The sequence below is a fragment of the Salvelinus namaycush genome, chromosome 20 (genome assembly GCF_016432855.1).
Source record: "Salvelinus namaycush isolate Seneca chromosome 20, SaNama_1.0, whole genome shotgun sequence".
In the NCBI taxonomy this organism is placed as follows: Eukaryota; Metazoa; Chordata; class Actinopteri; order Salmoniformes; family Salmonidae; genus Salvelinus; species Salvelinus namaycush.
The window spans coordinates 30,956,878-30,984,244 of NC_052326.1; the positions used below are offsets into that span (position 1 = coordinate 30,956,878).

The 27,367-nt window shown below is 40.3% G+C and overlaps 1 protein-coding gene across 1 annotated transcript in view; it reads right to left on the reverse strand.

Moving 5' to 3' along the window:
• Positions 1-13,863: 13,863 nt before the first annotated feature.
• The window catches only part of LOC120064565 (engulfment and cell motility protein 2), a 33,076-nt gene continuing 19,572 nt past the window's right edge, over positions 13,864-27,367 (reverse strand). The window contains exons 11-23 of the mRNA XM_039015155.1: positions 24,604-24,639; positions 24,147-24,197; positions 21,308-21,430; positions 21,059-21,178; positions 20,739-20,843; positions 20,375-20,483; positions 20,003-20,139; positions 19,558-19,721; positions 19,283-19,395; positions 19,026-19,133; positions 18,560-18,642; positions 18,251-18,328; positions 13,864-15,830 (exon numbers count right to left, since the gene is read on the reverse strand). Coding sequence (XP_038871083.1) covers positions 15,630-15,830; positions 18,251-18,328; positions 18,560-18,642; positions 19,026-19,133; positions 19,283-19,395; positions 19,558-19,721; positions 20,003-20,139; positions 20,375-20,483; positions 20,739-20,843; positions 21,059-21,178; positions 21,308-21,430; positions 24,147-24,197; positions 24,604-24,639 — 1,428 coding nt within the window. The 3' untranslated portion in view covers positions 13,864-15,629. The remainder of the gene's footprint in view (positions 15,831-18,250; positions 18,329-18,559; positions 18,643-19,025; positions 19,134-19,282; positions 19,396-19,557; positions 19,722-20,002; positions 20,140-20,374; positions 20,484-20,738; positions 20,844-21,058; positions 21,179-21,307; positions 21,431-24,146; positions 24,198-24,603; positions 24,640-27,367) is intronic.

The following is a 27,367-nucleotide window of genomic DNA, read 5'->3' on the forward strand; positions in this document are numbered from 1 at the left end:
AAGGGGATAAAGTCTGACCCTGGGAATTATAGGCCTGTATCTATCCTCTGTGTAACATCAAAGATCCTGGAGAGAATTGAAAATCATACCCGGTTTGTTAACATATTCATACATTTTCATACATTTGCTCATGTAGCAAATGTATGAAAATGTATGAATATGTTAACAAACCGGGTATGATTTTCAGTCGGGTTTTAGAAAAACATACTCCACTGATTCATGTCTACTTTACTTGACTGACTTCATCAGGAAAGAGATTGATGAGGGAAATCTGTGTGGAATGGTACTGCTTGACCTACAGAAGGCCTTTGATACAGTTAACCACTGTCTCCTAATCTCCAAACTGGAGGCACTGGGGTTAAGCAGTATCCCTCTAGGCTGGGTAAAGTCCTATTTATCAGGAAGGGAGCAAGTAGTAGAGGTTAATGGTTCACTGTCTCAGGCAAAACCAATGAGTTGTGGCATTCCGCAGGGGAGCGTGCTTGGGCCTCTGCTGTTTTTATTGTATATTAACGATATGAAAGATGCTTGTTCTTGCCGTCTTTTTCTTTATGACTCTACACTTCTGGTGTCTCACAAAAGCAAAACTATGTTGGAGAGCATACTTAGCACAGAGCTTACTAACATTAGCAAACGGCTTGGAGATAATAAGCTATCTCTGCATTTAGGGAAAACTGAAGCAATTATTTTGGGATCCAGACATAAATTGTGTAGGTCGTCTGAAATCAGAGTGGAGTTAGGGGGTGAGGTGCTGACTACTAAAACCTCTGTTAGCTACTTGGGATGTATCCTTGATGGAAGCTTGGGAGGTGTGAGCATGGCCAATAAGGTGCTAGGGAAGGTTAATGCCAGGACTAAGTTATTGGCTAGAAAGTCCAAGCTGCTTGATAAGGACTCCATGAAAGTGCTAGCTACTGCCCTCATTCAATGCCATTTTGACTATGCTTGTGTCAGGATTTGGCCAGGATTGTTCCGGTTTTGGCCACTAGATTGTGCTTTTGTGCTTTTTTGACCCTTTTGTTTTCCCTTGTTTCCAGTTAATATTTGCACCTGTGCCTCGTTTCCCTTGAATGTATTTAAACCCTTAGTTTTCCTCAGTTCTTTGCTCTGTGTTTGAATGTTAGCACCCAGCCCTAGCGATGCTGTGAACATTTGTTGCTCCAGTTGGACTCTCTTGTGGTACTCTGTTTTGTTCTCGTTTATTTAGTTTTGATTATCTTTTGAGGCTTTTTCCTGCTGTACCTACCACCTTGTGGATTTACCTTTTGACTTGGAGGATTACCTTTTTCTCTTGGAATTACTTTTGACGTTGTGGATTTATATTTTTGCCTGAAGAATGTTCCTTTTTTCTTTATTAAAACACCGTCTCAAGTACTGCTGTGTCTGCCTCATCTTCTGGGTTCTGCCGACTATTAGTGGCTCAGTTAGCTAAGTGACTGTTTCTCACACCGGAGACCCGAGTTCGTAACCGGGTCCTGACAGCTTGTACTTCCTGGTTTGGGGTTTATCTAAATTTATGAAGGGGAATCTCCAGATAGCCCAGAATAAGCTGATCGGGGTAGTATTGAAGGTGAGTCTACATACTCACATAGGCAGGAGCTGCTTTCAGGAACTAACCTGGCTGCCTGTTGAGGCTAGGGTGTCCCAGATTAGACTAGGTTTGGTTTACAGGAGTATTTATAGTCCTGCGCCCAGATATCTAAGTGAGTTTACTTTCCTCGTGTTAGGGATGCACACAATCCCAGCACCAGATCAGGTGTTGCTGATGTGTGCTTATATAGGTTCAGGAGTAATGCTGGGAAAGGTACTTTCTTGTATACTGGAGCCTCAGAATGGAATGAGTTGCCTCTGCCTATAAAAACAACGTCCTCTCTGGACAGCTTTAAAAATAAAGTTAAAATATGTTTGATGTCTTCTGTGCCCATATGAATAACCCCTATGATGTAACTGGAATGATGATATAGATGTTCTTCTATGTTTTTGTTTTATTATTTCACTGCCATACTGTGTTTGATCTTGTCTAGCCATCTTGTCTCAAGAGGACCACAATGGAAATAAGTCCCAGACTTTATTGTGTTATCTTCTATGATTTTATTCATGTGCATGTATGGCTTTTAAGTTTTACGTGTGCTTGTTTTTTAAAATGGTCGAATTAATAAACATAAAAAATCAACATCGCTGACTTTGGAGTCAAGCAAAACCAACTGAACAGAGGAGGCGACGTGAGTCATTGCAATGGAGCTGAGGTAACGGTAACCGGTCTGGACTGTTGTTGACTGGGCAAGCGTTAGACACTGGAACACTTTGTTGCAACTGTAGTTGAAAGTTTGCGTCTTTTGTGTTTTGTGTAACACCTTCCCAGCAATTAATGTTAGCAAGTTACTCAACCGCAACTAAATTTGCAATACAGTTTATCCGTGTAGTTACCCCTGTTATTAGGTAAGTTAACGTTAGTTACTGTAGCTAGCTTCCAGCTCAGATAGACGAGTACTGTAATACATTTTGTTGACAGATTCGTTTTTGTAATGTTTTGTTAGCTCCACCTCATTTAGCTAGACTGAAGTTGACGTAGCTAATGTTTGCTGAAAAATAAATGTCCCTGTATTTACTGTGTGGGTGTGTTTGTGTGTGTTGACAAAGCATACAAGACAGGTAACTTGTTAATGCCAACTAATATATTTGGGTTCAGTTGTCTTAACAAAACGTTTGTTTGTTTTCAGGATGACATCTTCATCCCTGAAACTGTTTTCATCCTGGAGGAGACTGTGCAGGAGGCAGGGGTGGTACATGCAAATCCATGTTATTTCTAAGACTATTGTTTATTTCAAGTATATGCAGTGATTCTTGAATATAACTGTAGCCTAATAGATGCCTGAATTGTTTTCTACCAACAGGAAAGAACGGTTAGTACAGCATGCTAAACTGACCTCTGGGTGCCAGAGTGTTGCTGTGCTGCGGTGGAAAAGAGGTCCACCGGGACCATCACTAAAGAGCTCGGGCCCAGCTAGATTGAGCTCACGACCATCAGCATACAACCGAGGCCTGCCCCTATACGCCCCAGATGGAGCTGACGGAGAGTGAGATCAGTGAAGACCATAACTCGCTATATGAACCTGAGAGCTCAGAATCACAATCATCACAGTGCGAGCCAAGATGTACTATCAATCACTTTGGGGGAGTGGGATGGTGTTCCGAAAATGGAGAAGGAGCAGGCCAGTCAACAGCGAATTCAAAGATACACCCATCCATAAAGGGAATCGGAGTGGAATTTTTACCCGTTTCAATGGATGTGCTACCATGTCCCGGTTCTGCTGTTTCGACTCTCTCTCAACCTATGAATGCTCAGCTATGAAAAGTGAACTGACATTTGCTCCTGAGGTGTTGAACTGTTGCACCCTCTAGTCTATAACCACTGTGGTTATTATTTTAATGTAAAAAGGGCTTTTGTAAAATACATTTGGTTTTACGCTACTGTTATTTTTCACTGTCTTTTTACTGTTTTTATTTCTTTACTTACCTATTGTTCACCTAATACCTTTTTTTGCACTGTTGGTTAGAGCCTGTAAGTAAGCATTTCACTGTAAGGTCTACTACGCCTGTTGTATTCTGCGCACGTGACAAATAAACTTTGATTTGATTGATTGTTCGCTGTGCTGGATGCTGTGTACTGTCTGAGTGATGGGTCATTTTTATAGTATCTGTAACATATTTTGGTGTGTATTTCATCTGCATTTTAACTTCTTAAAGTGGCAATCAGCAGTAGAAACAATAACCACTCAAATTCATAACAGAGGTAGTGGAAGGGACTGACCATCCATGATATCAAAATTGTAATACTGTTTCTATGATCTGTTTCCACTACCATGTACCCAGTTCGCTTTGGATAAAGGCATCTGCTAAATGGCATATATATTATTAAAGTCTACTTTGACCATGCCAACTAGCTGCCCATTCCTTTCCAATAGATGGCAGCCAAAGCTAGTTGAAGTCACTACTCTAGCGACAGAGACACTGGATTAGTGCGCACTGAAAGTAGTTTTATCTTCCAATCAAGTTTATCTGGTTACGCTTGAACCGGTTGTTATAGTGGACAAGCTAACTAATACTATTTTTACTATTTTTACATGAGGCGCAGGCATTGGGTATATGCCTCAGGCTAGGTTAGGTTTACTAAATTAACTGGTTTTATTCAAACTTTTATTAAATGCCTTTGTTTCTGGCAATGCGCGCCTTTTAGAAGAAACGACACACGCAGGGATGAGACGCCGTACACCCCGTCTAATTCTCCCTTGTGCCCATAAAGTGAACTAGCGATAAACTGCCAGCCTGTATGCTCTGCAAACAAAATCATAAGAAAAGTTAGTCTGATACCGTAATTAAATCACAATGTATTTATAATGAGCACGCCCTATTATTGGTTAGAATGAGATTTCATGAATCATGATGCCGTCTGCGATTCGAACTCCGGTCGTCTAATCTAAATGTAATTGTGTTACCAACGCGCCAAACAGAGCTGATGATAAACATCGTTATAGGATACTGATTATATATATTGAGCACCTACCTACTACTGATATGAAATTTAAATAATTTATAATCAAGCAAAATTTCACAAATTCTTTAACTGGCATATCGGCTGCTGACTGGTCGAGTAACCTCTTCTGCCAGGAAGTCCTTCTTAAGGATTAGTGACACGTCCAATAAATACATCGTCATGCACAGACTGACAGGAACCTCTGACTGGATGTAAACAGCCATCATCCGCTGGAATTTTGTGCTGTATCGCTACCATCTCTCTACAACACATTATTTCAATATTTGTAATAAACTCATTCTCAGACTCGGAGCTACTGGGTAAATTCAGGCATTTTGGTGAGGTTATTTTATTTTATTTTTTATATATATATATATTTTTTTAAATACATTTATTTTATTCATAATACAAAAATCAACTTACATTGCTACATCAAACATGTCTAGCAAACCAAACACAGGTATTAACAATGCTCAAACATACAAAAAATATAAATACAAATAACATACAAAAAATAAACAATTTAAGTGCAATTATATTCACTCTGAAAATATCTTATTATAATGATTCATGAAGATGTTATTCTTGTTGTTATTCACTGGGGTTAGTGTTTTAATAAGATAATTAAATTCAATCAGAAAATTGGTAATTTTGGTATAGAATTTTGGAATTTTTGTTTGTGTATAAAGTATTTGGCAACAAGAATAAAAAAATTAACAATCATTTCAGTGGTTTTGTTATCATTGCAATATTAACATATATCTTTTATGTTAAAATTATAGGCAGTGTTCATAATGTTAAATAAGTACTTTGCAAGGTTTTCACAAAATTCTGACACAAATTTACATTCAAAGAACAAGTGAGACAGATTCGCACCTTCTTTTTCACAGAAAACGCAGATATCATCAATAGCCACAAATTTGGAAATCATAGAATTACATGGATATATCTTATGTAAAATTTTGAAGTGCACTTCCTTAACTTTATTTGGTATACAGTATTTGTAAGGCCTTAACCATGCATTTTTCCAGACAATGTCAGGAATAAGGATGTTCCAGAAAAACTTTCCTCTCGGTGTAAATTGGTTTTGTGAATGAAGAATTTGTCTTATATATTTATTACAACAAGATTTCTCAAGTAAGCCCACGCCTTCCAATCTGAGTTCTGGATAAACTTTTTGATCATTCCCAAAATTAAGATGACTTTTCATAAGTGTAGTTAGACCACTGGGAACGGCTTTGATCACAGAAATAAACTCTCTGAAAGGTATTGGAAACTCTTTCAATGTTATAAATTGTTCATATGTGAGAATATTACCCTTGTTGTCGAAAATATCAAGAACAAGGTCAATATTCCTCTCATGCCAGCTGGGATAGAACAATGACTTATTCCTTACAGTTATGTCTGAATTATTGCACAAAAGAGCTTTATGAGGGGAAAAAATGTGCAGGAAACATATTTTCCAGGCCAGTAAAGCTTGTTGGTGAAACCTAGCCAATTTAGCAGGTAATCTTTCAGGAATATAATTACATTTCAGTAAAAATTGAAGACCTCCCCATTTATTAAACACATTATTTGGAATGAAATACCATATTGGAATCAGTATCGAGCAAACATATTTTCAACCAGTTTATCTTGAAAGTGTTATTTATGTCAACAAAATCCAACACTTCTAGACCGCCTTCAGCTCTTTTGTTAGAAAGGACATATTTTTTTAGTTTGTGAGACTTATTTTTCCAGATGAAGTCAAGAAAGGTCTTATTGATCTCTTTACAGGTAGCTGGATTTACACATAACGATAATGAGGGGTACACAAAACGAGACAGTCCCTCTGCCTTGGACAGAAGTACTCTCCCAAGTATAGAAAGATCTCTTTGTAGACAATTATTAAATATATTTTTAGTTCTCTTAATTTTAGGAGAGAAATTCAAATGTTGTCTGACTAAGTGTTTTTTTGACAGATGTATTCCTAAATATTTAACACAGTCCTTTACAGGAATATTTTCAATTTCTTTATCATCAGAGTCAAATAAACATAATATTTCACATTTAGAAACATTCAGCATTAATCCTGATGCAATAGAAAATGCAGTTATAGCATTAAGGGCATGTGCGACCTGGTCTTTGTCTCTTAAGAAAAGAGTAGTATCATCAGCCAGTTGGGAAATTTTGATTTCTTTGTTAAAAATGGTTAAGCCATACAAATTTGCATCATTCAGAATATCTAGAGATAGAAGTTCCACAACCAAAATGAATAAAAATGGCGAAATTGGGCATCCCTGTCGTACACTTCTGTTGATACTAAATCTTTTGGAAGTATTAAGGTTTAGTAGCACAGAACTATTTATATCTTTGTAAAACTTGCGAATTACTTTAATAAAATGTTCACCAAATCCAAAAAGTTTAAGAGACCTAAAGAGAAATTCATGTTCAATTGTGTCAAAGGCTTTACAGAAGTCCAGAAATAGGACAACCGCATCTGAGTCAATTGCATCTGAATAATCTATAAGGTCCAAGACTAAACGAATGTTAGAGCTTATGTGACGGCCCTTCATAAATCCTGTTTGATTCTCATTTATAATGGTATCTATTCCTTTCTTTAATCTTTTGGCATAAACCAGAGCAATCAATTTGTAATCAACATTTAATAAAGGAATTGGTCTCCAATTGTCAATGAGAGAGGGGTCTTTATCAGGCTTCGGAATCAATGAAATAAGGCCCTGTTTCATAGTGGAGACCATTTCCCCATTTTTAATGCAATCTTGAAACATATAGAAAAACGAGTCTTCTAGCAACTCCCAAAACTGTCTATAGAATTCAACTGACAGGCCATCAGGGCCAGGTGATTTCCCTTTTTTCATTGAATTCAGAGCCTCTCTAATTTCTCCAATTGACACAGGTGAATCGCAAACTGAGTGGAAATCATCCTCAATTACCGGGACACAATTCTGAATGTGGCAAATGTAACTTTCACAACCATCTTCCTGAAATTGAGAGCTGTAAAGGTTTTCATAAAAGGAATTGACAAATGATGATATTGTAATGGATAAAACATAAAACATCGTTAATTTTGAGTGCAGTTATAGATTTTCTTTTGTAGTTTCTCTTTTCAAGTGCAAAAATGTAACTAGTGTTTCTTTCCCCCTCTTCAATCAATTTTGCTCTTGACCTTACAAAGGCGCCCTTTGCCAGATCCGTGTAAGTCTGTTCTAATTCTAGTTGTAAAGACCTGAACACAGACTCCTCTTCTTCAGATAGATTATCTTTCTTTAGAAAACTGTCAAGCTTGCTCATCATCTCCTTTTCTCTATGGTTCTTTAATTGCACCAGCTCTTTGGCGCGTTTAATGGCTACCACTCTGACTTTATATTTGAAAAATTCCCATCTACTTCCATGACCCAAGTCTTTTCTTGCAAAAATATCTTTAGCTAATGATTTGATGTTTTCAATGAGATCAGTATCTTTAAGAAGTGTATTGTTTAATTTCCAATATCCTCGAGTACCTTTTGATTTTTTAGTAGCTTGTAAATTCAGGGAAATCAAGTGATGATCAGAAAAGGGAGCCAACTGATGATCTACATCTATAACAAATTGTAACAAAAAAGGGGAAATTAGGAATAAATCTATTCTAGATTTACGTGACATAGTTTTGTTGGTCCAGGTATAACCCTTAGCATCCGGATTGAAATAACGCCAGGCATCCTCAACACAGAGATCCTTGCATAATGTAATGATAATGTTACTATTTTGAGGGTTTTGACTCGTTCTAGGAGGAAAACGATCAGCAGATGCATCAGGTGTTTCGTTAAAATCCCCTGAAATAATTAGAAAAGCCTCTGAGTATTTGTTGTTTAAATCCTGTACTTTCCTGGTAAATTGGGTAAAAAGGGTCTTATTAGGAGCATGTGAGTTATGTCCGTATACATTACATATTATGAAAATAGCATTGTCAAGTTTAACAGTTACTATGACCCATCTGCCGTCTTGTGAAGATGTGGATTCTAGAATGTCACCTTTAAACTTGTGTATAAGTGTCAAAACACCAGCAGAATGATTTGATCCATGACTGAAATAGGCCATATCTCCCCATTGTGCTTTCCAAAATTTCAAATCACTTTCACCCGAATGAGTTTCCTGAAGAAGGACAAAATCTGCATTACTGCGTTTACAGTATAAAAATAAAGCTTTCCTTTTTGTAGGATTTCTCAAACCCCTAGGCATTTTGGGGAGTTCCAAAATGTTCTCTCCTGCCAGTGACGCAACAATGCAATATGGCGATTTACAGTTAGCTGGCGTTCTAAATCATACTGTTTCCTTTCCCCTTTAATGGGACTGACATAAGTGCATGTGATACCGAAGAGCCTATTACAGTTCTATTGTTAAGACAGTCACCATTTCGTTACAATATATTCATGCCTAGAATAAAAAACTCCAGGTTTCCGTCATAAGAGTCAATTAAATAAATACAGTTTGGGGGGGGAAAACTAATCCTGTGTGAATCGTCCTCTGGAATAACGCACATGCTTGGAAAATAATTATATAACACGGTAAAGAAAATGCTTATCAGCATAGAATGCAGCATGTCATCCCATGGGATCTGTCAAGGCAGTCCACAGCAGGAATATCACTGAAATATTCTAGTTCCTACACATCACCTTCTATATTCAAACAAAATAGGCCTTTTATTGTCTTAAGTTAATGAGCAAATGCAAAGCTTCATGCACATGCCAATCCTCTCTAGAACGCAATATTAGTTTTCCTAGTAGGACTCCCAATAATGAGGTGGTGTGTACATGTGCGCAGAGTCGAGCAAGAGCCAGCTCCTTTGATTTCAACCACAGGAGTCAAGAGTTGACCCCAAAAACCCTGGAATACTTCACCCATTACCATGACAACCACGGGTTGTCTAATGTTGGTGGGGCATGTTTTTAAACATGTTTTGATGATACTCCTGAATCACTATTATCAATAAAAACAAATATTGAGTGTACTTTTAATAAAGCTGAGATCTACTTCGAAGTGCATTTGCTTGCAGCTTTTTTGCTTACAGTCTTTGCTTACAGCCTTACAAAACAACACATCTGCCACGCTGATCCTCAACACGGGCCCCTTGGGGGTGCATGCTAAGTCCCCCACTGTACTCCCTGTTCACCCATAACTGTGTGGCCAAGCCCGACTCCAATACCATTAAGTTCGCTAACGACACAACGGTGGTAGGTCTGATCACCGACAACTATTTGACAGCCTATTGGGATGAGGTCAGAGACCTGGAAGTGTGGTGCCAAGACACCAACCTCTCCCTCAACGTGATCAAGACAAAGGAGATGATTGTGGACTACATGAAAAGGAGGGCTAAGCACGCCCCCATTCTCATCAACGGGGCTGTAGCGGAGCAGGTTGAGAGCTTCAAGATCCTTGGTGTCCACATCATCAACAAACTATCATGGTCCAAACACACCAATACAGTCGTGAAGAGGGCACGACATTGCCTATTCCCCCTCAGGAGACCGAAAAGATATGGCATGGGTCCGCAGATCGTCAACAAGTTATACAGCTGCACCATCGAGAGCATCCTGACTGGTTGCATCGCCGCTTGGTATGGCAGCTGCCCAGTACATCACTGGGGCCAAGCTTCCTGCCATCCAGGACCTATATACCACGCGGTGTCAGAGGAGGCCCTAAAAATTGCCAAAGACTCCAGCCACCCTAGTCATAGGCTGTTCTCTCTGCTACCACACGACAAGAGGTACCGGAGCGCCAAGTCTAGGTCCAAAAGGCTTCTTAACAGCTTCTACCCCCAAGCCATAAGACTGCTGAATAGCTGATCAAATGGCTACCCGGGCTATTTGCATTGACCCCCACCCCTTTTTTTAGGCTGCTGCTACTCACTGTTTATTATCTATTATCAATGCATAGTCACTTTACCCCTACCTACATGTACATATTACTTCAATTACCTCAACTAAGCTGTACCCCCGCACACTGACTCTGTACCGGTACCCCATGTATATAGCCTCGTTATTGTTATTTTATTGATGCTCTTATTTTTTACTTTAGTTTGTTTAGTAAATATTTTTCTTAACTCTTATTTTTCTTAAAACTGCATTGTTGGTTAAGGCCTTGTAAGTAAACATTTCACGGTAAGGTATTCGGCGCATGTGACAAATAAAATTTGATTTGTTTTGTTTCAGATCTACACATGTGCCTACGGAGTAGAGGTTAGGGTTTCTTCTAGACAGGACAGAGCATAACTACTGGTCCAATAAGCACATGCCCTAGAGCTATCCCTTATTAGGACAGTGGTTAGGACGTTGATCGAATATTCTCAGAACCCACCGAAAACTGGACACAATGTTCTTGCAACGTTCCCATGAAACGTGTCTAGAACATTCATATCTTAAATTATAAGAACATGGTAACCACGTTCTGGGTATGTTTTGATATTTGACATTAAAGGGAATGGTCTCTAGGAAACATTCCATGCACATCAGGAAACATACCTATGAAAACGTTAACGACCTAATGAGACTCCTAAGGGAATGTTCTCTAAAGTTGTGGGAACGTTTGTTACCTGTGTTCCAAGCCTAAAATGTCTGTACTAACATATTTCACTTCAACCCATGCCAGATATCCCTCCGGTGGTGTAATGACTATGGTGGACAAGACCTGTAACCTGGTGGATGGCAACCTGAGAAACATCTTTACAAGCAAGAAAATCGAACAAAAGGTGAGTCAGATCATTTATCACTGTTGAAGTTCCTTTAAAAGTACCATCACGTGCCAGTTATGCCAGTATTTATTGGCCAACAAATATAATCTGTAGATGTCAAATATCAAACTGGGGAATGAGGTTACGAAGATAAATCCGTTACATAGAGAAGCAACACATTTCTACTTGATTTCATCATCTTTCTCTAGATGGAAGAATGCAGTAATCAGCTGGGCGTCCCAATGAACTCCATCCTTCCCCTAAAGGACTATGATAAGGAGGGAGATGTAAATGAGGATGTAGACGTGCTGCTGCTGAAACTTATCATCCAAATCACACATTTTGCGAAGGACTACATATGGGACCTTCAACACCAGGATAGTTGCACTCTAAATGGAGCTTGATGTGGTGTACTGTTAACACCACCAAGTTGTGTCAAACTGCTTTTGAAAACATTGTGGGCATTTCCAGTTTGCCTTGGATGTATTGCATTTTTTTTGCTGTACTATAACTTGTCTTTTGATAAGAGAACCAGTTAAATTAGTTAGAAATGTATTGGTACATTTTGAATTCTTCACAAAGATAATTGATACATTTTGAATTCTTTATAAAGATAACTGATGAAATTAGGTATTATACTGTACAACATTGACTACAGTTTTGTTTAGTTGATCCTGTAGTACACAGGTGTCAAACTCATTCCACGGGGGGCCGAGTGTCTGCGGGTTTTCGCTCCTCCCTTGTACTTGATTGATGAATTAACATCACTAATTAGTTAGGAACTCCCCACACCTGGTTGTCTAGGGCTTTATTGAAAGGAAAAACCAAAAACCTGCAGACACTAGGCCCTCCGTGGAATGAGTTTGACACCCCTGCTGTAGTAGATGATTGACTCTCCAATACAATGTAGAGGAGTCAAACTTGGATACATGCAGATATACGGTGGTAAACAGGTGTGAAAAGCTACAGACAATTTAAAAACCCTCTTTTCCACGACAAAATACCATACCAGTTTAGCTTTGTATTTATTCACACAAAACATTTTTTTTTAATAAGGCAACACAATATATACAGACAATGACTTATACACTGCTCAAATAAATAAAGGGAACACTAAAATAACACATCCTAGATCTGAATGAATGAAATATTCTTATTAAATACTTTTTTCTTTACATAGTTGAATGTGCTGACAACAAAATCACACAAAAATTATCAATGGAAATCAAATTTATCAACCCATGGAGGTCTGGATTTGGAGTCACACTCAAAATTAAAGTGGAAAACCACACTACAGGCTGATCCAACTTTGATGTAATGTCCTTAAAACAAGTCAAAATGAGGCTCAGTAGTGTGTGTGGCCTCCACGTGCCTGTATGACCTCCCTACAACGCCTGGGCATGCTCCTGATGAGGTGGCGGATGGTCTCCTGAGGGATCTCCTCCCAGACCTGGACTAAAGCATCCGCCAACTCCTGGACAGTCTGTGGTGCAACGTGGCGTTGGTGGATGGAGCGAGACATGATGTCCCAGATGTGCTCAATTGGATTCAGGTCTGGGGAACGGGCGGGCCAGTCCATAGCATCAATGCCTTCCTCTTGCAGGAACTGCTGACACTCCAGCCACATGAGGTCTAGCATTGTCTTGCATTAGGAGGAACCCAGGGCCAACCGCACCAGCATATGGTCTCACAAGGGGTCTGAGGATCTCATCTCGGTACCTAATGGCAGTCAGGCTACCTCTGGCGAGCACATGGAGGGCTGTGCGGCCCCCCAAAGAAATGCCACCCCACACCATGACTGACCCACCGCCAAACCGGTCATGCTGGAAGATGTTGCAGGCAGCAGAACGTTCTCCACGGCGTCTCCAGACTCTGTCACGTCTGTCACATGTGCTCAGTGTGAACCTGCTTTCATCTGTGAAGAGCACAGGACGCCAGTGGCGAATTTGCCAATCTTGGTGTTCTCTGGCAAATGCCAAACGTCCTGCACGGTGTTGGGCTGTAAGCACAACCCCCACTTGTGGACGTCGGGCCCTCATACCACCCTCAAGTCTGTTTCTGACCGTTTGAGCAGACACATGCACATTTGTGGCCTGCTGGAGGTCATTTTGCAGGGCTCTGGCAGTGCTCCTCCTACTCCTCCTTGCACAAAGGCGGAGGTAGCGGTCCTGCTGCTGGGTTGTTGCCCTCCTACGGCCTCCTCCACGTCTCCTGATGTACTGGCCTGTCTCCTGGTAGCGCCTCCATGCTCTCGACACTACGCTGACAGACACAGCAAACCTTCTTGCCACAGCTCGCATTGATGTGCCATCCTGGATGAGCTGCACTACCTGAGCCACTTGTGTGGGTTGTAGACTCCGTCTCATGCTACCACTAGAGTGAAAGCACCGCCAGCATTCAAAAGTGACCAAAATATCAGCCAGGAAGCATAGGAACTGAGAAGTGGTCTGGGGTCACCACCTGCAGAACCACTCCTTTATTAGGGGTGTCTTGCTAATTGCCTATAATTTCCACCTGTTGTCTATTCCATTTGCACAACAGCATGTGAAATTTATTGTCAATCAGTGTTGCTTCCTAAGTGGACAGTTTGATTTCACAGAAGTGTGATTGACTTGGAGTTACATTGTGTTGTTTAAGTGTTCCCTTTATTTTTTTGAGCAGTGTATATGAATACCATATTTACATTTAAAGTTAATTCGTGACAAACATGTCATTCAGTACCAGCACTAGCCTGAACACAGTCATGGTTCAGCAAGTCATGTAAAAGAGTACCAGATGCTGAAGCCTCTTCAAAAGTCTCCTTATTGTTGGTGTCCATTAGAAACCCTACTTGGTTCAATGTGGAATTTTGTAGAATTCTCTAAGCAGCTACAAGCTTTTGAAAGTGATGTCTCTTACATAACATCCCTTTCCGATTGTGTACTATGAACAATGGGACATCAAGTATCAAGACCCAGAACCCTTTTCCAAAGGAAAGACTCAGAACAGAAACACTTTTGTTGAAATAACTTCCAATACAAGACCACTAAATCCTATTAATTTACATACAGCGCAACCAAACTCAAATAGCACATACTGAGCACATTTCTTGTTACTTTCATTAGCTGTGTAAGATACAACAAAAACATATCCGATATTGAACATCTTGATCATTGAGGATTCATGTTAGAGACATTTTGGCAATCTCCTGACCTACTAATGGCAGAGAATATGATGGATGACTTCAGAGTGCTGCATGGTGAAAGCTCCATTTGTTTAGTGTAAAACGTCTCCACATACAGATCGCTATTTGGCAACTGGGTAGAAGTAGAACAATTATAGAAGAAAAACGTGACAAGCCTACAAATGGCTTACTGCTTGATCTGAGAGCTCTGTTGCAGAGAACATACAGTTTGATACCTAGCTTATTAGTCTTTCTCAATATCCACATCTCTGAAGTCAAATTAGTAGGTTGCTAGAAAGTTAGTGTTCCTTCTCTTCACTGCTGAGACTGAATTCACAATCATTTACAAAAATATAATTATATTCTGCATAACAAACATCAATAATATAGATTAGTACTGAATTAGAAGATGAGGACATGGAGTGACTTGAAAACAACACCTTGGCCCATGAAGTATCAGTTCAAACCACACCTGGGTTCAAATGCATGATTATTTGCTATTTATATACTTGTTTGAGTATTTTCAAATCATGTGGCCTGAATCAACTACTTCTATTGGAAGTCTACTATTTGAGAGTATTTTCAAGTACTTATTTCAAATACCTGGGTTAAATGCATGGGAGTGTATTTAAGTCAGTGCATTTGAGATTCGTCAAATACATCCCAATACGTTCCAAGTGTATTTCCAAATAGATTCCAATATTCAACTACTTGTCTATTCAAATAAAAAATATCTGAATATTTACTTCGAAATGTATGTGAAAGTAATTGAGATATTTGGAATAGTATTTGAACCCAGGTCTCGTTCAAACAGATCTGGTTCTGTTGTTATGCATGAAGCAATAGTAGGGCTCAGCTGTAACTGTTCAAAACACACAGAGCTTGTTTTCACACATACAGTTGATAAGGCCATGAAATTGTGTTAATTATGTGTTACAAAACGTTAAGGTTTGTATCAAGCTCATATCATAATAGTGATTTAAATACGATGGTACACTTATTGGTAGTACCCTGCCTGGATTATTTGTGGGCAGTTGGATTTCAGAGCATTAGACAAGTGAAGTTGAGTTCAAGATGTAGTGGTTAGGGGATGTGTGTGGATTCCTGGTCTTACTATACATAAAACGCACACTCGCAATTATGCCCGCCCACACACACACACTACAGTCTTTCTCATACATATGTAAACACAAACAGGCCTTCCACACACACACACACACTTCTCAGCCGTAGTTGTAGGTGAAGTTGTAAGTGCTAGGCTCCTTTGGCACGGGGGGAGGGGCTTCGGGGATGGTGATGTTCTCCAGGTCCAGGAGGCGGAGCTTCATCTCCATGGAGATGAGCGTGTCCAGGTCGCTGCGTGTGAGGTCACTGCCCATCTCTCGCCCCAACAACGCACACAGCCCATCAGTCCAGATACAGTACTGCTCCATGCACAAGTAGGCAGGCAGGAACACACAGACACACACACAAAGCAGACAGCGAGCACAGGTCAGATAACTTACGACTTCAACTGTATGTTAACATACACTTAGGTTGGAGTCATTAAAACTCGTTTTTCAACCACTCCACAAATTTCTTGTTAACATACTATAGTTTTGGCAAGTCGGTTAGGACATCTACTTTGTGCATGACAAGTCATTTTTCCAACAATTGTTTACAGACAAATTATTTCACTGTATCACAATTCCAGTGGGACATAATTTTACATACACTAACAGGCTGACTACACCGCTCTTGCGTGCGCGTTGCAAAATTAATGTAGAAATCTATGTTATTCAATTATTGCACCCACACTGCTCGCGCGCGCCAATGAGCGTCTGCGTTGCCAAGGGCTAAAATAGAAATCAGTTCTATTTCTGACGCAGATCGCACTGCAAGTTCTGCCTCTCCCATCTGCTCATTGGTTTATAGAAGCAGGTACCCACGTGCCATAACCTCATTGGTTGTACCCACGCGGGTGACTGAAAGACGAACGAGGTCAGTGGCGGTAATGGACCTAATTTTTGAAAGTTGCCAATCGTAAGATAAAGTCAAGAGAAGAAAAAGCCTGGAAGGAAGAGAGATGACTAGAAAAAATTTGGTTGACCGTTTTATGTGTGTATTAATTGGCGGAGTAGAGGACCTTGTGCATTTCAGGTAAAATAACAACTCAATGTTCATATCCCAGGACAAATTAGCTAGCAACAGCAAGCTAGCTAAATAGGACAAATTAGCTAGCAAGTGCAAGCTAACTAGCTAAATTGCCATAAAGGTTTAATGCTTTTCGACCTGTCTCCAAATTAATATAATTGGTTCAGAGTTTGTTTTGATTCTTTAACCTGCGTGTCCTGATCACGTTTGGTGTGGGGGACAAAATACATTTATGCACGATGGCGCACGTGCGCAGCCGGTTTGGGTTCCGTGTAAGTTGACTGTGCCTTTCAACAGCTTGGAAAATTCCAGAAAATGATGTCATGGCTTTAGAAGCTTCTGATAGGCTAATTGACATAATCTGAGTCAATTGGAGGTGTACGTGTGGATGTATTTCAAGGCCTACCTTCAAACTCAGTGCCTCTTTGCTTGACATCATTGGAAAATCAAAAGAAATCAGCCAAGACCTCAGAAAAAAAATTGTAGACCTCCACAAGCCTGGTTCATCCTTGGGAGCAATTTCCAAACGCCTGAAGGTACAACGTTCATCTGTACAAACAATAGTACGCAAGTATAAACACCATGGGACCACGCAGCCGTAATACCGCTCAGGAAGGAGACACATTCCTAGAGATTAACGTACTTGGTGCGAAAAGTGCAAATCAATCCCAGAACAGCAGCAGAGGACTTTGTGAAGATGCTGGAGGAAACAGGTACAAAAGTATCTATATCCACAGTAAAACGAGTCCTATATCGACATAAGCTGAAAGGCCGCTCAGCAAGGAAGAAGCCACTGCTCCAAAACCGCCATCAAAAAGCCAGACTACGGTTTGCAACTGCACATGGGGTCAAAGATCGTACTTCTCGGAGAAATGTCCTCTGATCTGATGAAACAAAAATAGAACTGTTTGACCATAATGACCATCGTTATGTTTGGAGGAAAAAGGGGGAGGCTTGCAAGCCGAAGAACACCATCCCAACCGTGAAGCACAGAGGTCGCAGCATCATGTTGTGGGGGTGCTTTGCTGCAGGAGGGACTGGTGCATGTCACAAAATAGATGGCACCATGAGGATGGAAAATTATGTGGATATATTGAAGCAACATCTTAAGACATCAGTCAGGAAGTTAAAGCTTGGTCGCAAATGGGTCTTCCAAATGGACAATGACCCCAAGCATACTTCCAAAGTTGTGGCAAAATGGCGTAAGGACAACAAAGTCAAGGTATTGGAGTGGCCATCACAAAGCCCTGACCTTAATCCTATAGAACATTTGCGGGCAGAACTGAAAAAGCGTGTGCGAGCAAGGAGGCCTACAAACCTGACTCAGTTACACCAGCTCTGTCAGGGGGAATGGGCCAAAATTCACCCAACTTATTGAGGGAAGATTGTGGAAGGCTACCCGAAACATTTGACCCAAGTTAAACAATTTAAAGGCAATGCTACCAAATACCAATTGAGTGTATGTAAACTTCTGACCCAAGAAATAAAAGCTGAAATAAATCAGTCTACTATTATTCTGACATTTCACATTCTTAAAATAAAGTGATGATCCTAACTGACCTAAGACAGGGAATTTTTACTAGGATTAAATGTCAGGAATTGAGAAAAACTGAGTTTAAATGTATTTGGCTAAGGTGTATGTAAACTTCCGACTTCAACTGTACATGTCTTCAGAGTTGTATTTATTCTGGGGATAAAACGGGTTGCTTACCTCGTATTTGTTGGGAGCCACAAAGTTGAGGTTTTCATCAGGATCGTACAGGATGGAGAAGGCCTGCTCCAATACCTCCTACACACAGAAGAGAGCACATTTCATGTCCACAACTCTAATATGAACCACATGCACTAGAATGACTAGATATTCCATGGATGGACCCTGATCAAAAGTAGTGCACTATAAAAGGGAACAGGTTGCCATTTGGGACGCAATCCATAACCATTGAGATGAATAAGAGAAAGGGCTAGTAGTTATATATCAGTCATACTAACAGGCATGCCCTCTGCTGGTAGGCTACAGTACCTTATTTTGTTTCAGTGCACTCTTCTCTTTCATGTGGGGACAGTCCTTCCCCGTCACCACTGACTTGATATCAGACACGGGGACTGCAGGGGAAGATTAGAAAGAGCAGGAAATTAAAAAGAGATGAAACAGGCATGTATCATGTATCTAGGTCAGCCACTGCACAGTTCCACGGATCTAGGCGTGATGTGGATCAGTCCGTTTTAAGACTTGGTTGTTTGCCATCCATATCTGTGCAACATCAGCTCAGAGATAGACTGAGAACAACATGAGGTGTGGCTTATGCCTAAAAAAACTAAAACTGAAGCCTACAACAGAGCTCAGAGCTGATGCCTTTCCATGTGCTTTTGAGACTTCACCTGATGAGCTTTAAGATAGACAACCTCACTCAAATAGTCATGATTGCACGGGGCACATCACTGTAGAGAGTCAGTGGGAGACGGAGGGTTGTAGCCAGAAGACTCACTCTTGTCGGTGAGCAGCTCAAAAGGTACTTCCCCCTGGGGAGACTCGTCCAGATCTCCATAGTGAAGCACCTTGTGGTTCAGAGACAGGCGGCAAAACCAGAACTTCTCTGAGGACAAAACAAAAGACAAAGTTAGGAATAAAGACAAAGGTAGTGATCAGTCCTATGAAGTAAATCAACAGTAAGAAAATATTTGTATTAAAACTCCAGTCAAATGCTGGCATATTTGTTATTGTGCATGTGTGTAAGGTTCTCACCTTGTCTGCGGCGGTTGCCAAGCTTGCGGAAGCAGCTTCCCTCACACAGGCGGTTCAGTCGCTGTTGCTTAATCAGCTCCAGTATCTCTGGCTGGATCCTCTCACGCAGTTCACTGCAACACACACACACACAGTAGGTCTCATAGTATTGAACAGCAACCAAGACAACACTGAGGCAAGGCTAAAATAATAACATGAGGGGTTAAGAAGCCAAACACAGAGGCAGACTAATCTGATTGCCAAAGTCAAAGAGTTAACGTGGATGTGGGACTGACATGATGGGTGGTGACTGAAAGTCGTCCTGGCTCATCCTCTCTGACTGGCGCAGACGCAGGATCTCAGAGTAGCTGAGGCCTCGTAGTTTCCCTTTTAGCTGGTCCAGGGACGAGGGCTTCATAGCCAGAGTCCGGGTGATCTGCTCCCGAACCACCTGCATCACCTGGCCAACCAAGGGTTAGCAACACAATGGATTACCAACCACAGTCAACCACGCATCAGAGCCAATGGCTACATCCAAATTTCCACAAATTTCCAGTAGTGTGCACTTTAAAAGCATAGGATTGGTGTAAGCATTGGCTGGAGGGAGTTTCCACATTGTAAAATCCATACGCGAAAGTGTGCAAGTGCACACTTCCGGACAAGGGTGGAGAATTGTGACTCAGCCTATGAGGTTCAGAGATTCTGCGGTGGTCAAAGGTCTCTCGGTGGTTGAACTCTGACCTTGTTGAAGTCTTCAGCCGTGGCCCTCATCTCCTTCCAGGTCTTGTTGAGCAGTTGGATGCAGACGCAGAAGAACTCCTCCCACGCCCGGTCGTGAGTAAAGAACATGGGGTGGTAGTCGTTGCAGCCCTCATTGGCTGGAGAGAGGGAACACACACACAGTGGACGCTTATTATAACACGGGGTTGTCATGAACAGAATGAATCAGTTATCCCTCTGACGATACATGTACAATAGAACTCATGAGGTTGGCCATTCTGATTAGCTTGGAAAGCTCCAAACAGATTGAGGCTTGCTTGAATGCCATGTCAGCCGTAAAGCCATCTGTGATGTGTTGAGTCCATGTATGAGAAGAGGGAGCATTGTACTCACGCAATTCTCCCACTTGTAGTATCTCACACAGCATTCGGGTGAGCTCGATGGCACAGCGTCCGAAGGGACACTCGTGTTTGTCCTCGCGGCTGCTGTTCTCTAGAACAATCTGATGTGAGAAACACACACACACTATGGTCACACTTGGGAAAACTGAATTTCGACCATTTGAAATCTTTAATTACTTTTTTCAGATTTGTTTCGTAGGAAACCTTGTGGTACAGGTTGTGTCTCAAATGGCAAGCTATTCCCTACATAGTGCACTACTTTTGACCAGGACCATGGTCAAAAGTAATGCACTATAGGTAAAAAGTAGTGCCCTATATAGGGAATAGGGTACCAATTGTGAAGCACATAGACTCACCCTGATGTAGGTGTCCTGGTGCAGCTTGGCCAGGTAGAGCATGTTGTCCAGGGCCAGCATTCCTGGAGGGGTCTGAGTAAAGTCCATGGCAGGGTTCACATGGTTCTGGAGCGACAACCGACATGAGAGTCAATGAAACAGACAGACCGTAACTCCTCCTAACAACTCCTCTAGAGAGCAGCAGCTGTACCAACCCAAACAACACCTCTACAGAAGAAAACAATCCCTTTATGACCCCAAACAACCACTTTAATACATCCACACAACTCAACACCTCTAGAGAGCTATACAGATGAAAACAATCCACTAGCTGGACTCACAGTGAAGCCCAGCATCTTGTAGTCCTTGGTGTACATGGCCTTTCTCTTCTCTGTGCCACTAGGGTCATTCTCCCCATCAAACGCAATCCTGCGCAACTCAAAAATAATGTCCCTCTGGGCCTGGAGATGGATGAGGGCAGAACATAAAAACATCAAATCGGTATGAATAGGGCTAAAAAGGTTCAGCTTAAAGATTCAAGGAATGCAAAAAAAGAAAATACCGCTTCTGTTAGTTTCTGGTCATTTTACCTGGTCACTGGGATCCATCTTGGTCATCATCCGTTCTTCCAAAAGGTTAAAGGTAAGCACCTGCAGCACGTACAGCTGGTGTGCCATCTCAGCTTTGATAGGTCGATTGCCTCGGATAACATGCTGTGAAAGATGACACATATATTAGGAATTCTGGATCTGTACTGTTTTGAAAGCATCACGTTATTATGAAGGGCTGTTTAGAAAGCATCACGTTATTATAAAGGGCTGTTTAGAAAGCATCACGTTATTATAAAGGGCTGTTTAGAAAGCATCACGTTATTATAAAGGGCTGTTTAGAAAGCATCACGTTATTATAAAGGGCTGTTTAGAAAGCATCACGTTATTATAAAGGGCTGTTTAGAAAGCATCACGTTATTATGAAGGGCTGTTTTAGAAAGCATCACGTTATTATAAAGGGCTGTTTTAGAAAGCATCACGTTATTATAAAGGGCTGTTTAGAAAGCATCACGTTATTATAAAGGGCTGTTTAGAAAGCATCACGTTATTATAAAGGGCTGTTTAGAAAGCATCACGTTATTATAAAGGGCTGTTTAGAAAGCATCACGTTATTATGAAGGGCTGTTTAGAAAGCATCACGTTATTATGAAGGGCTGTTTTAGAAAGCATCACGTTATTATGAAGGGCTGTTTTAGAAAGCATCACGTTATTATAAAGGGCTGTTTAGAAAGCATCACGTTATTATAAAGGGCTGTTTAGAAAGCATCACGTTATTATGAAGGGCTGTTTAGAAAGCATCACGTTATTAAGAAGGGCTGATTTGAAAGCATCACGTTATTAAGAAGGGCTGATTTGAAAGCATCACGTTATTAAGAAGGGCTGTTTAGAAAGCATCACGTTATTAAGAAGGGCTGTTTAGAAAGCATCACGTTATTATGAAGGGCTGTTTAGAAAGCATCACGTTATTATGAAGGGCTGTTTAGAAAGCATCACGTTATTATGAAGGGCTGTTTAGAAAGCATCACGTTATTATAAAAGGCTGTTTAGAAAGAATCACGTTATTATAAAGGGCTATTTAGAAAGCATCACGTTATTATGAAGGGCTATTTAGAAAGCATCACATTATTATGAAGGGCTGTTTAGAAAGCATCACATTATTATGAAGGACCTGTTTAGAAAGCATCACATTATTATAAAAGGCTATTTAGAAAGCATCACGTTATTATGAAGGGCTATTTAGAAAGCATCACGTTATTATAAAGGGCTGTTTAGAAAGCATCACGTTATTATGAAGGGCTGTTTTAGAAAGCATCACGTTATTATAAAGGGCTGTTTAGAAAGCATCACGTTATTAAGAAGGGCTGTTTAGAAAGCATCACGTTATTAAGAAGGGCTGATTTGAAAGCATCACGTTATTAAGAAGGGCTGATTTGAAAGCATCACGTTATTAAGAAGGGCTGTTTAGAAAGCATCACGTTATTATGAAGGGCTGTTTAGAAAGCATCACGTTATTATGAAGGGCTGTTTAGAAAGCATCACGTTATTATGAAGGGCTGTTTAGAAAGCATCACGTTATTATAAAAGGCTATTTAGAAAGAATCACGTTATTATAAAGGGCTATTTAGAAAGCATCACGTTATTATGAAGGGCTGTTTAGAAAGCATCACGTTATTATGAAGGGCTATTTAGAAAGCATCACATTATTATGAAGGGCTGTTTAGAAAGCATCACATTATTATGAAGGACCTGTTTAGAAAGCATCACATTATTATGAAGGACCTGTTTAGAAAGCATCACATTATTATAAAAGGCTATTTAGAAAGCATCACGTTATTATGAAGGGCTATTTAGAAAGCATCACATTATTATGAAGGGCTGTTTAGAAAGCATCACATTATTATGAAGGACCTGTTTAGAAAGCATCACATTATTATAAAAGGCTATTTAGAAAGCATCACGTTATTATGAAGGGCTATTTAGAAAGCATCACGTTATTATAAAGGGCTGTTTAGAAAGCATCACGTTATTATGAAGGGCTGTTTTAGAAAGCATCACGTTATTATAAAGGGCTGTTTAGAAAGCATCACGTTATTAAGAAGGGCTGTTTAGAAAGCATCACGTTATTAAGAAGGGCTGTTTAGAAAGCATCACGTTATTATGAAGGGCTGTTTAGAAAGCATCACGTTATTATGAAGGGCTGTTTAGAAAGCATCACGTTATTATGAAGGGCTGTTTAGAAAGCATCACGTTATTATAAAAGGCTATTTAGAAAGAATCACGTTATTATAAAGGGCTATTTAGAAAGCATCACGTTATTATGAAGGGCTGTTTAGAAAGCATCACGTTATTATGAAGGGCTATTTAGAAAGCATCACATTATTATGAAGGGCTGTTTAGAAAGCATCACATTATTATGAAGGACCTGTTTAGAAAGCATCACATTATTATGAAGGACCTGTTTAGAAAGCATCACATTATTATAAAAGGCTATTTAGAAAGCATCACGTTATTATGAAGGGCTATTTAGAAAGCATCACGTTATTATGAAGGGCTGTTTAGAAAGCATCACATTATTATGAAGGACCTGTTTAGAAAGCATCACGTTATTATGAAGGGCTATTTAGAAAGCATCACATTATTATGAAGGACCTGTTTAGAAAGCATCACGTTATTATGAAGGACCTGTTTAGAAAGCATCACGTTATTATGAAGGGCTGTTTAGAAAGCATCACATTATTATGAAGGACCTGTTTAGAAAGCATCACGGTATTATGAAGGGCTGTTTAGAAGGCATCATGTTATTATGAAGGGCTGTTTGGTTGTGGCTCTAGTTTGTGCCATCCAAGACAAGTACACTCAGGCTTTCCCTGAAACTCACATTGAGGATGATGGATCGTAGGTGTTTCTGTGCCAGGGTGCTCGCCATCTCCTGAGAGGAAGATAGATGGACAAATACAGTGAGACTCAAAAGCGAGGCCTGGTATGGAAATAGTTAGCCAAAAAGCTTACTACCAGACAGCAATATCAAAAAGCTAATTTGAGAAAAGACTTACAGCCATTTCACACAACCCTGAAAGGGGTTCATAACTGTTACAATTCTGTTTTTTGGGTGGGGTTACATCATCAGAAACCCTTACAGCAGTGAGACATGTCTAAGAGTGCAGAATGCAGCTGCTATCACTAGGGGGACCCAGAGTTACTATGAAAGGATTGCATAATGTATTCTTCACAGATTGATCTATGAGTGTGGCAGCACACAGTTCTCTTTGGATCAGAAAGAGGGGGGGGGGGGCTGAGGGGATGGAGTGAAGGATTGTGGAATGATGTGTACTCACTGTGAGCCGCTGGTCCAGGGGGTTAGTATGCTCCTCCTGAGGGGGGTGGGTTGGGAGGAGGGGTGCAGGCATGACGGCAATGGAAACAAAGAGTGGACACTTATAGGCACACATCACAAGTCACAGCATGCACAGTAACAGCATGGTACAGTACACCTTGGTAGTGAGGAACAGCACATCACAGCACAATATGGCATGGCAATGCACAACAGTATGTGACACAACTAGAGGTTGACAGATTAATCGGAATGGACGATTAATTAGGGCCGATTTCAAGTTTTCATAACAATCGGTAATCGGCATTTTTGGACACCGATCATGGCCGATTACATTGCACTCCACAAGGAGACAGCGTGGCAAGCTGACTACCTGTTATGTGAGTGCAGCAAGGAGCCAAGGTAAGGTGCTAGCTAGCATTAAACGTATCTTATAAAAAAACAATCAATCTTAACATAATCACTAGTTAACTATACATGGTTGATGATATTACTAGTTTATCTAGCTTGTCCTGCGTTGCATATAATCGATGCGGTGCCTGTTAATTTATCATTGAATCATAGCCGACTTCGCCAAACGAGTGATTTAACAAGCGCATTCGCGAAAAAAGCACAATCGTTGCACCAATGTGTACCTAACCATAAACATCAACGCTTTTCTTAAAATCAATACACAAGTATATATTTTTAAACCTGCATATTTAGTTAATATTGCCTGCTAACATGAATTTCTGTTAACTAGGGAAATTGTGTCACTTCTCTTGCGTTCTGTGCAACAGAGTCAGGCTATATGCAGCAGTTTGGGCCGCCTGGCTCGTTGCGAACTGTGTGAAGACTATTTGTTCCTAACAAAGACAGCCAACCTCGCCAAACGGGAGATGATTTAACAAAAGCGCATTTGCGAAAAAAGCACAATCGTTGCACAGAATGTACCTAACCATAAATATCAATGCCTTTCTTAAAATGAATACACAGAAGTATATATTTTTTAAACCTGCATATTTAGTTAAAAGAAATCATAAGCATTCATTCAAACAGCCCTTTCGTGCGTTTGCCAGCAGCTCTTCATTGTGCTTCAAGCATTGAGCTGTTTATGACTTCAAGCCTATCAACTCCCCAGATTAGGCTGGTGTAACCGATGTGAAATGGCTAGCTAGTTAGCGGGGTGCGCGCTAATAGCTTTTCAATCGGTGACGTAACTGGCTCTGAGACCTTGAAGTAGTTGTTCACCTTGCCCTGCAAGGCCGTGGCTTTTGTGGAGCGATGGGTAACGATGCTTCGAGGGTGGCTGTTGTCGATGTGTCCTGGTTCGAGCCCAGGTAGGGGCGAGGAGAGGGACGGAAGCTATACTGTTACACTGGCAATACTAAAGTGCCTATCAGAACATCCAATAGTCAAAGGTATATGAAATACAAACGGTATAGAGAGAAAGAGTCCTATAATTTCTAAAATAACAACCTAAAACTTCTTACCTGGGAATATTGAAGAATCATGTTAAAAGGAACCACCAGCTTTCATATGTTCTCATGTTCTGAGCAAGGAACTTAAACGTTAGCTTTTTTACATGGCACATATTGCACTTTTACTTTGTTTTTGCATTCTTTAAACCAAATTGAACATGTTTCATTATTTATTTGAGGCTAAATTGATTTTATTGATGTATTAGGTTAAAATAAGTGTTCATTCCATTCAGTATTGTTATAATTGTCATTATTACAAATAGATAAATATATTTAAAAAATGAATTAAAAATAAATATAAAAAATTATTATAATAATTAAAAATATATATATTTAAAAAATATATATATATATATATATATATATAAAAAATTATATATAAAAAAAAAAAAAAACGGCCGATTAATCGGTATCGGCATTTTTGGTCCTCCAATAATCGGTATCGGCGTTGAAAAATCATAGTCGGTCGACCTCTAGACACAACAGCGTAGTATGGCACAGCACTGAATGAGATGTACAACACAATGCAGTGTTGTGTGGCAATGCATGCACAGCAGAGCACAGTACAGCATAGCATGGAGTCTAGAGCCGAAAGAGCCCAGACTGACCTGCTCCTCTGGTTGTATGAATAGTATGCATGTAGGTTGGATGTCAAATTTAATCTTTGCACTTCAAAATATGATATCTGAACTTCATTACTTTTATAAAATAAATATATTACACTTTAGAAAAATAAAAACGCAACAATTTCAAAGATTGTACTGACTTACAGTTCATAAGGGAATCAGTCAGTTGAAATAAATGTATTAGGCCCTAATCTATGGATTTCATGACTGGGAATACAGATATGCATCTGTTGGTCACAGATACACTACATTACCAAAAGTATGTGGACACCTGATCGTCAAACATCTCTTTCCAAAATAATGGCTATTAATATGGAGTGGGTTCCCTCTTTGCTGCTATAACAGCCTCCACTCTTCTGGGAAGGCGTTCAACTGGATGTTTGAACATTGCTGTGGGGACTTGCTTCCATTCAGCCACAAGAGCATTAGTGAGGTCAGGCTGTGATGTTGGGCGATTAGGCCTGGCTCGCAGTCGGTGTTCCAATTCATCCCAAAGGTGTTTGATAGGGTTGAGGTCAGGGCTCTGTGCAGGCCAGTCAAATTATTCCACACCGATCTCGACAAACCATTTCTGTATGGACCTCGCTTTGTGCATGAGGGCATAGTCATGCTGAAACAGGAAAGTGCCTTCCCCAATCTGTTGCCACAAAGTTGGAAGAACAGAATCGTGTGGAATGTCATT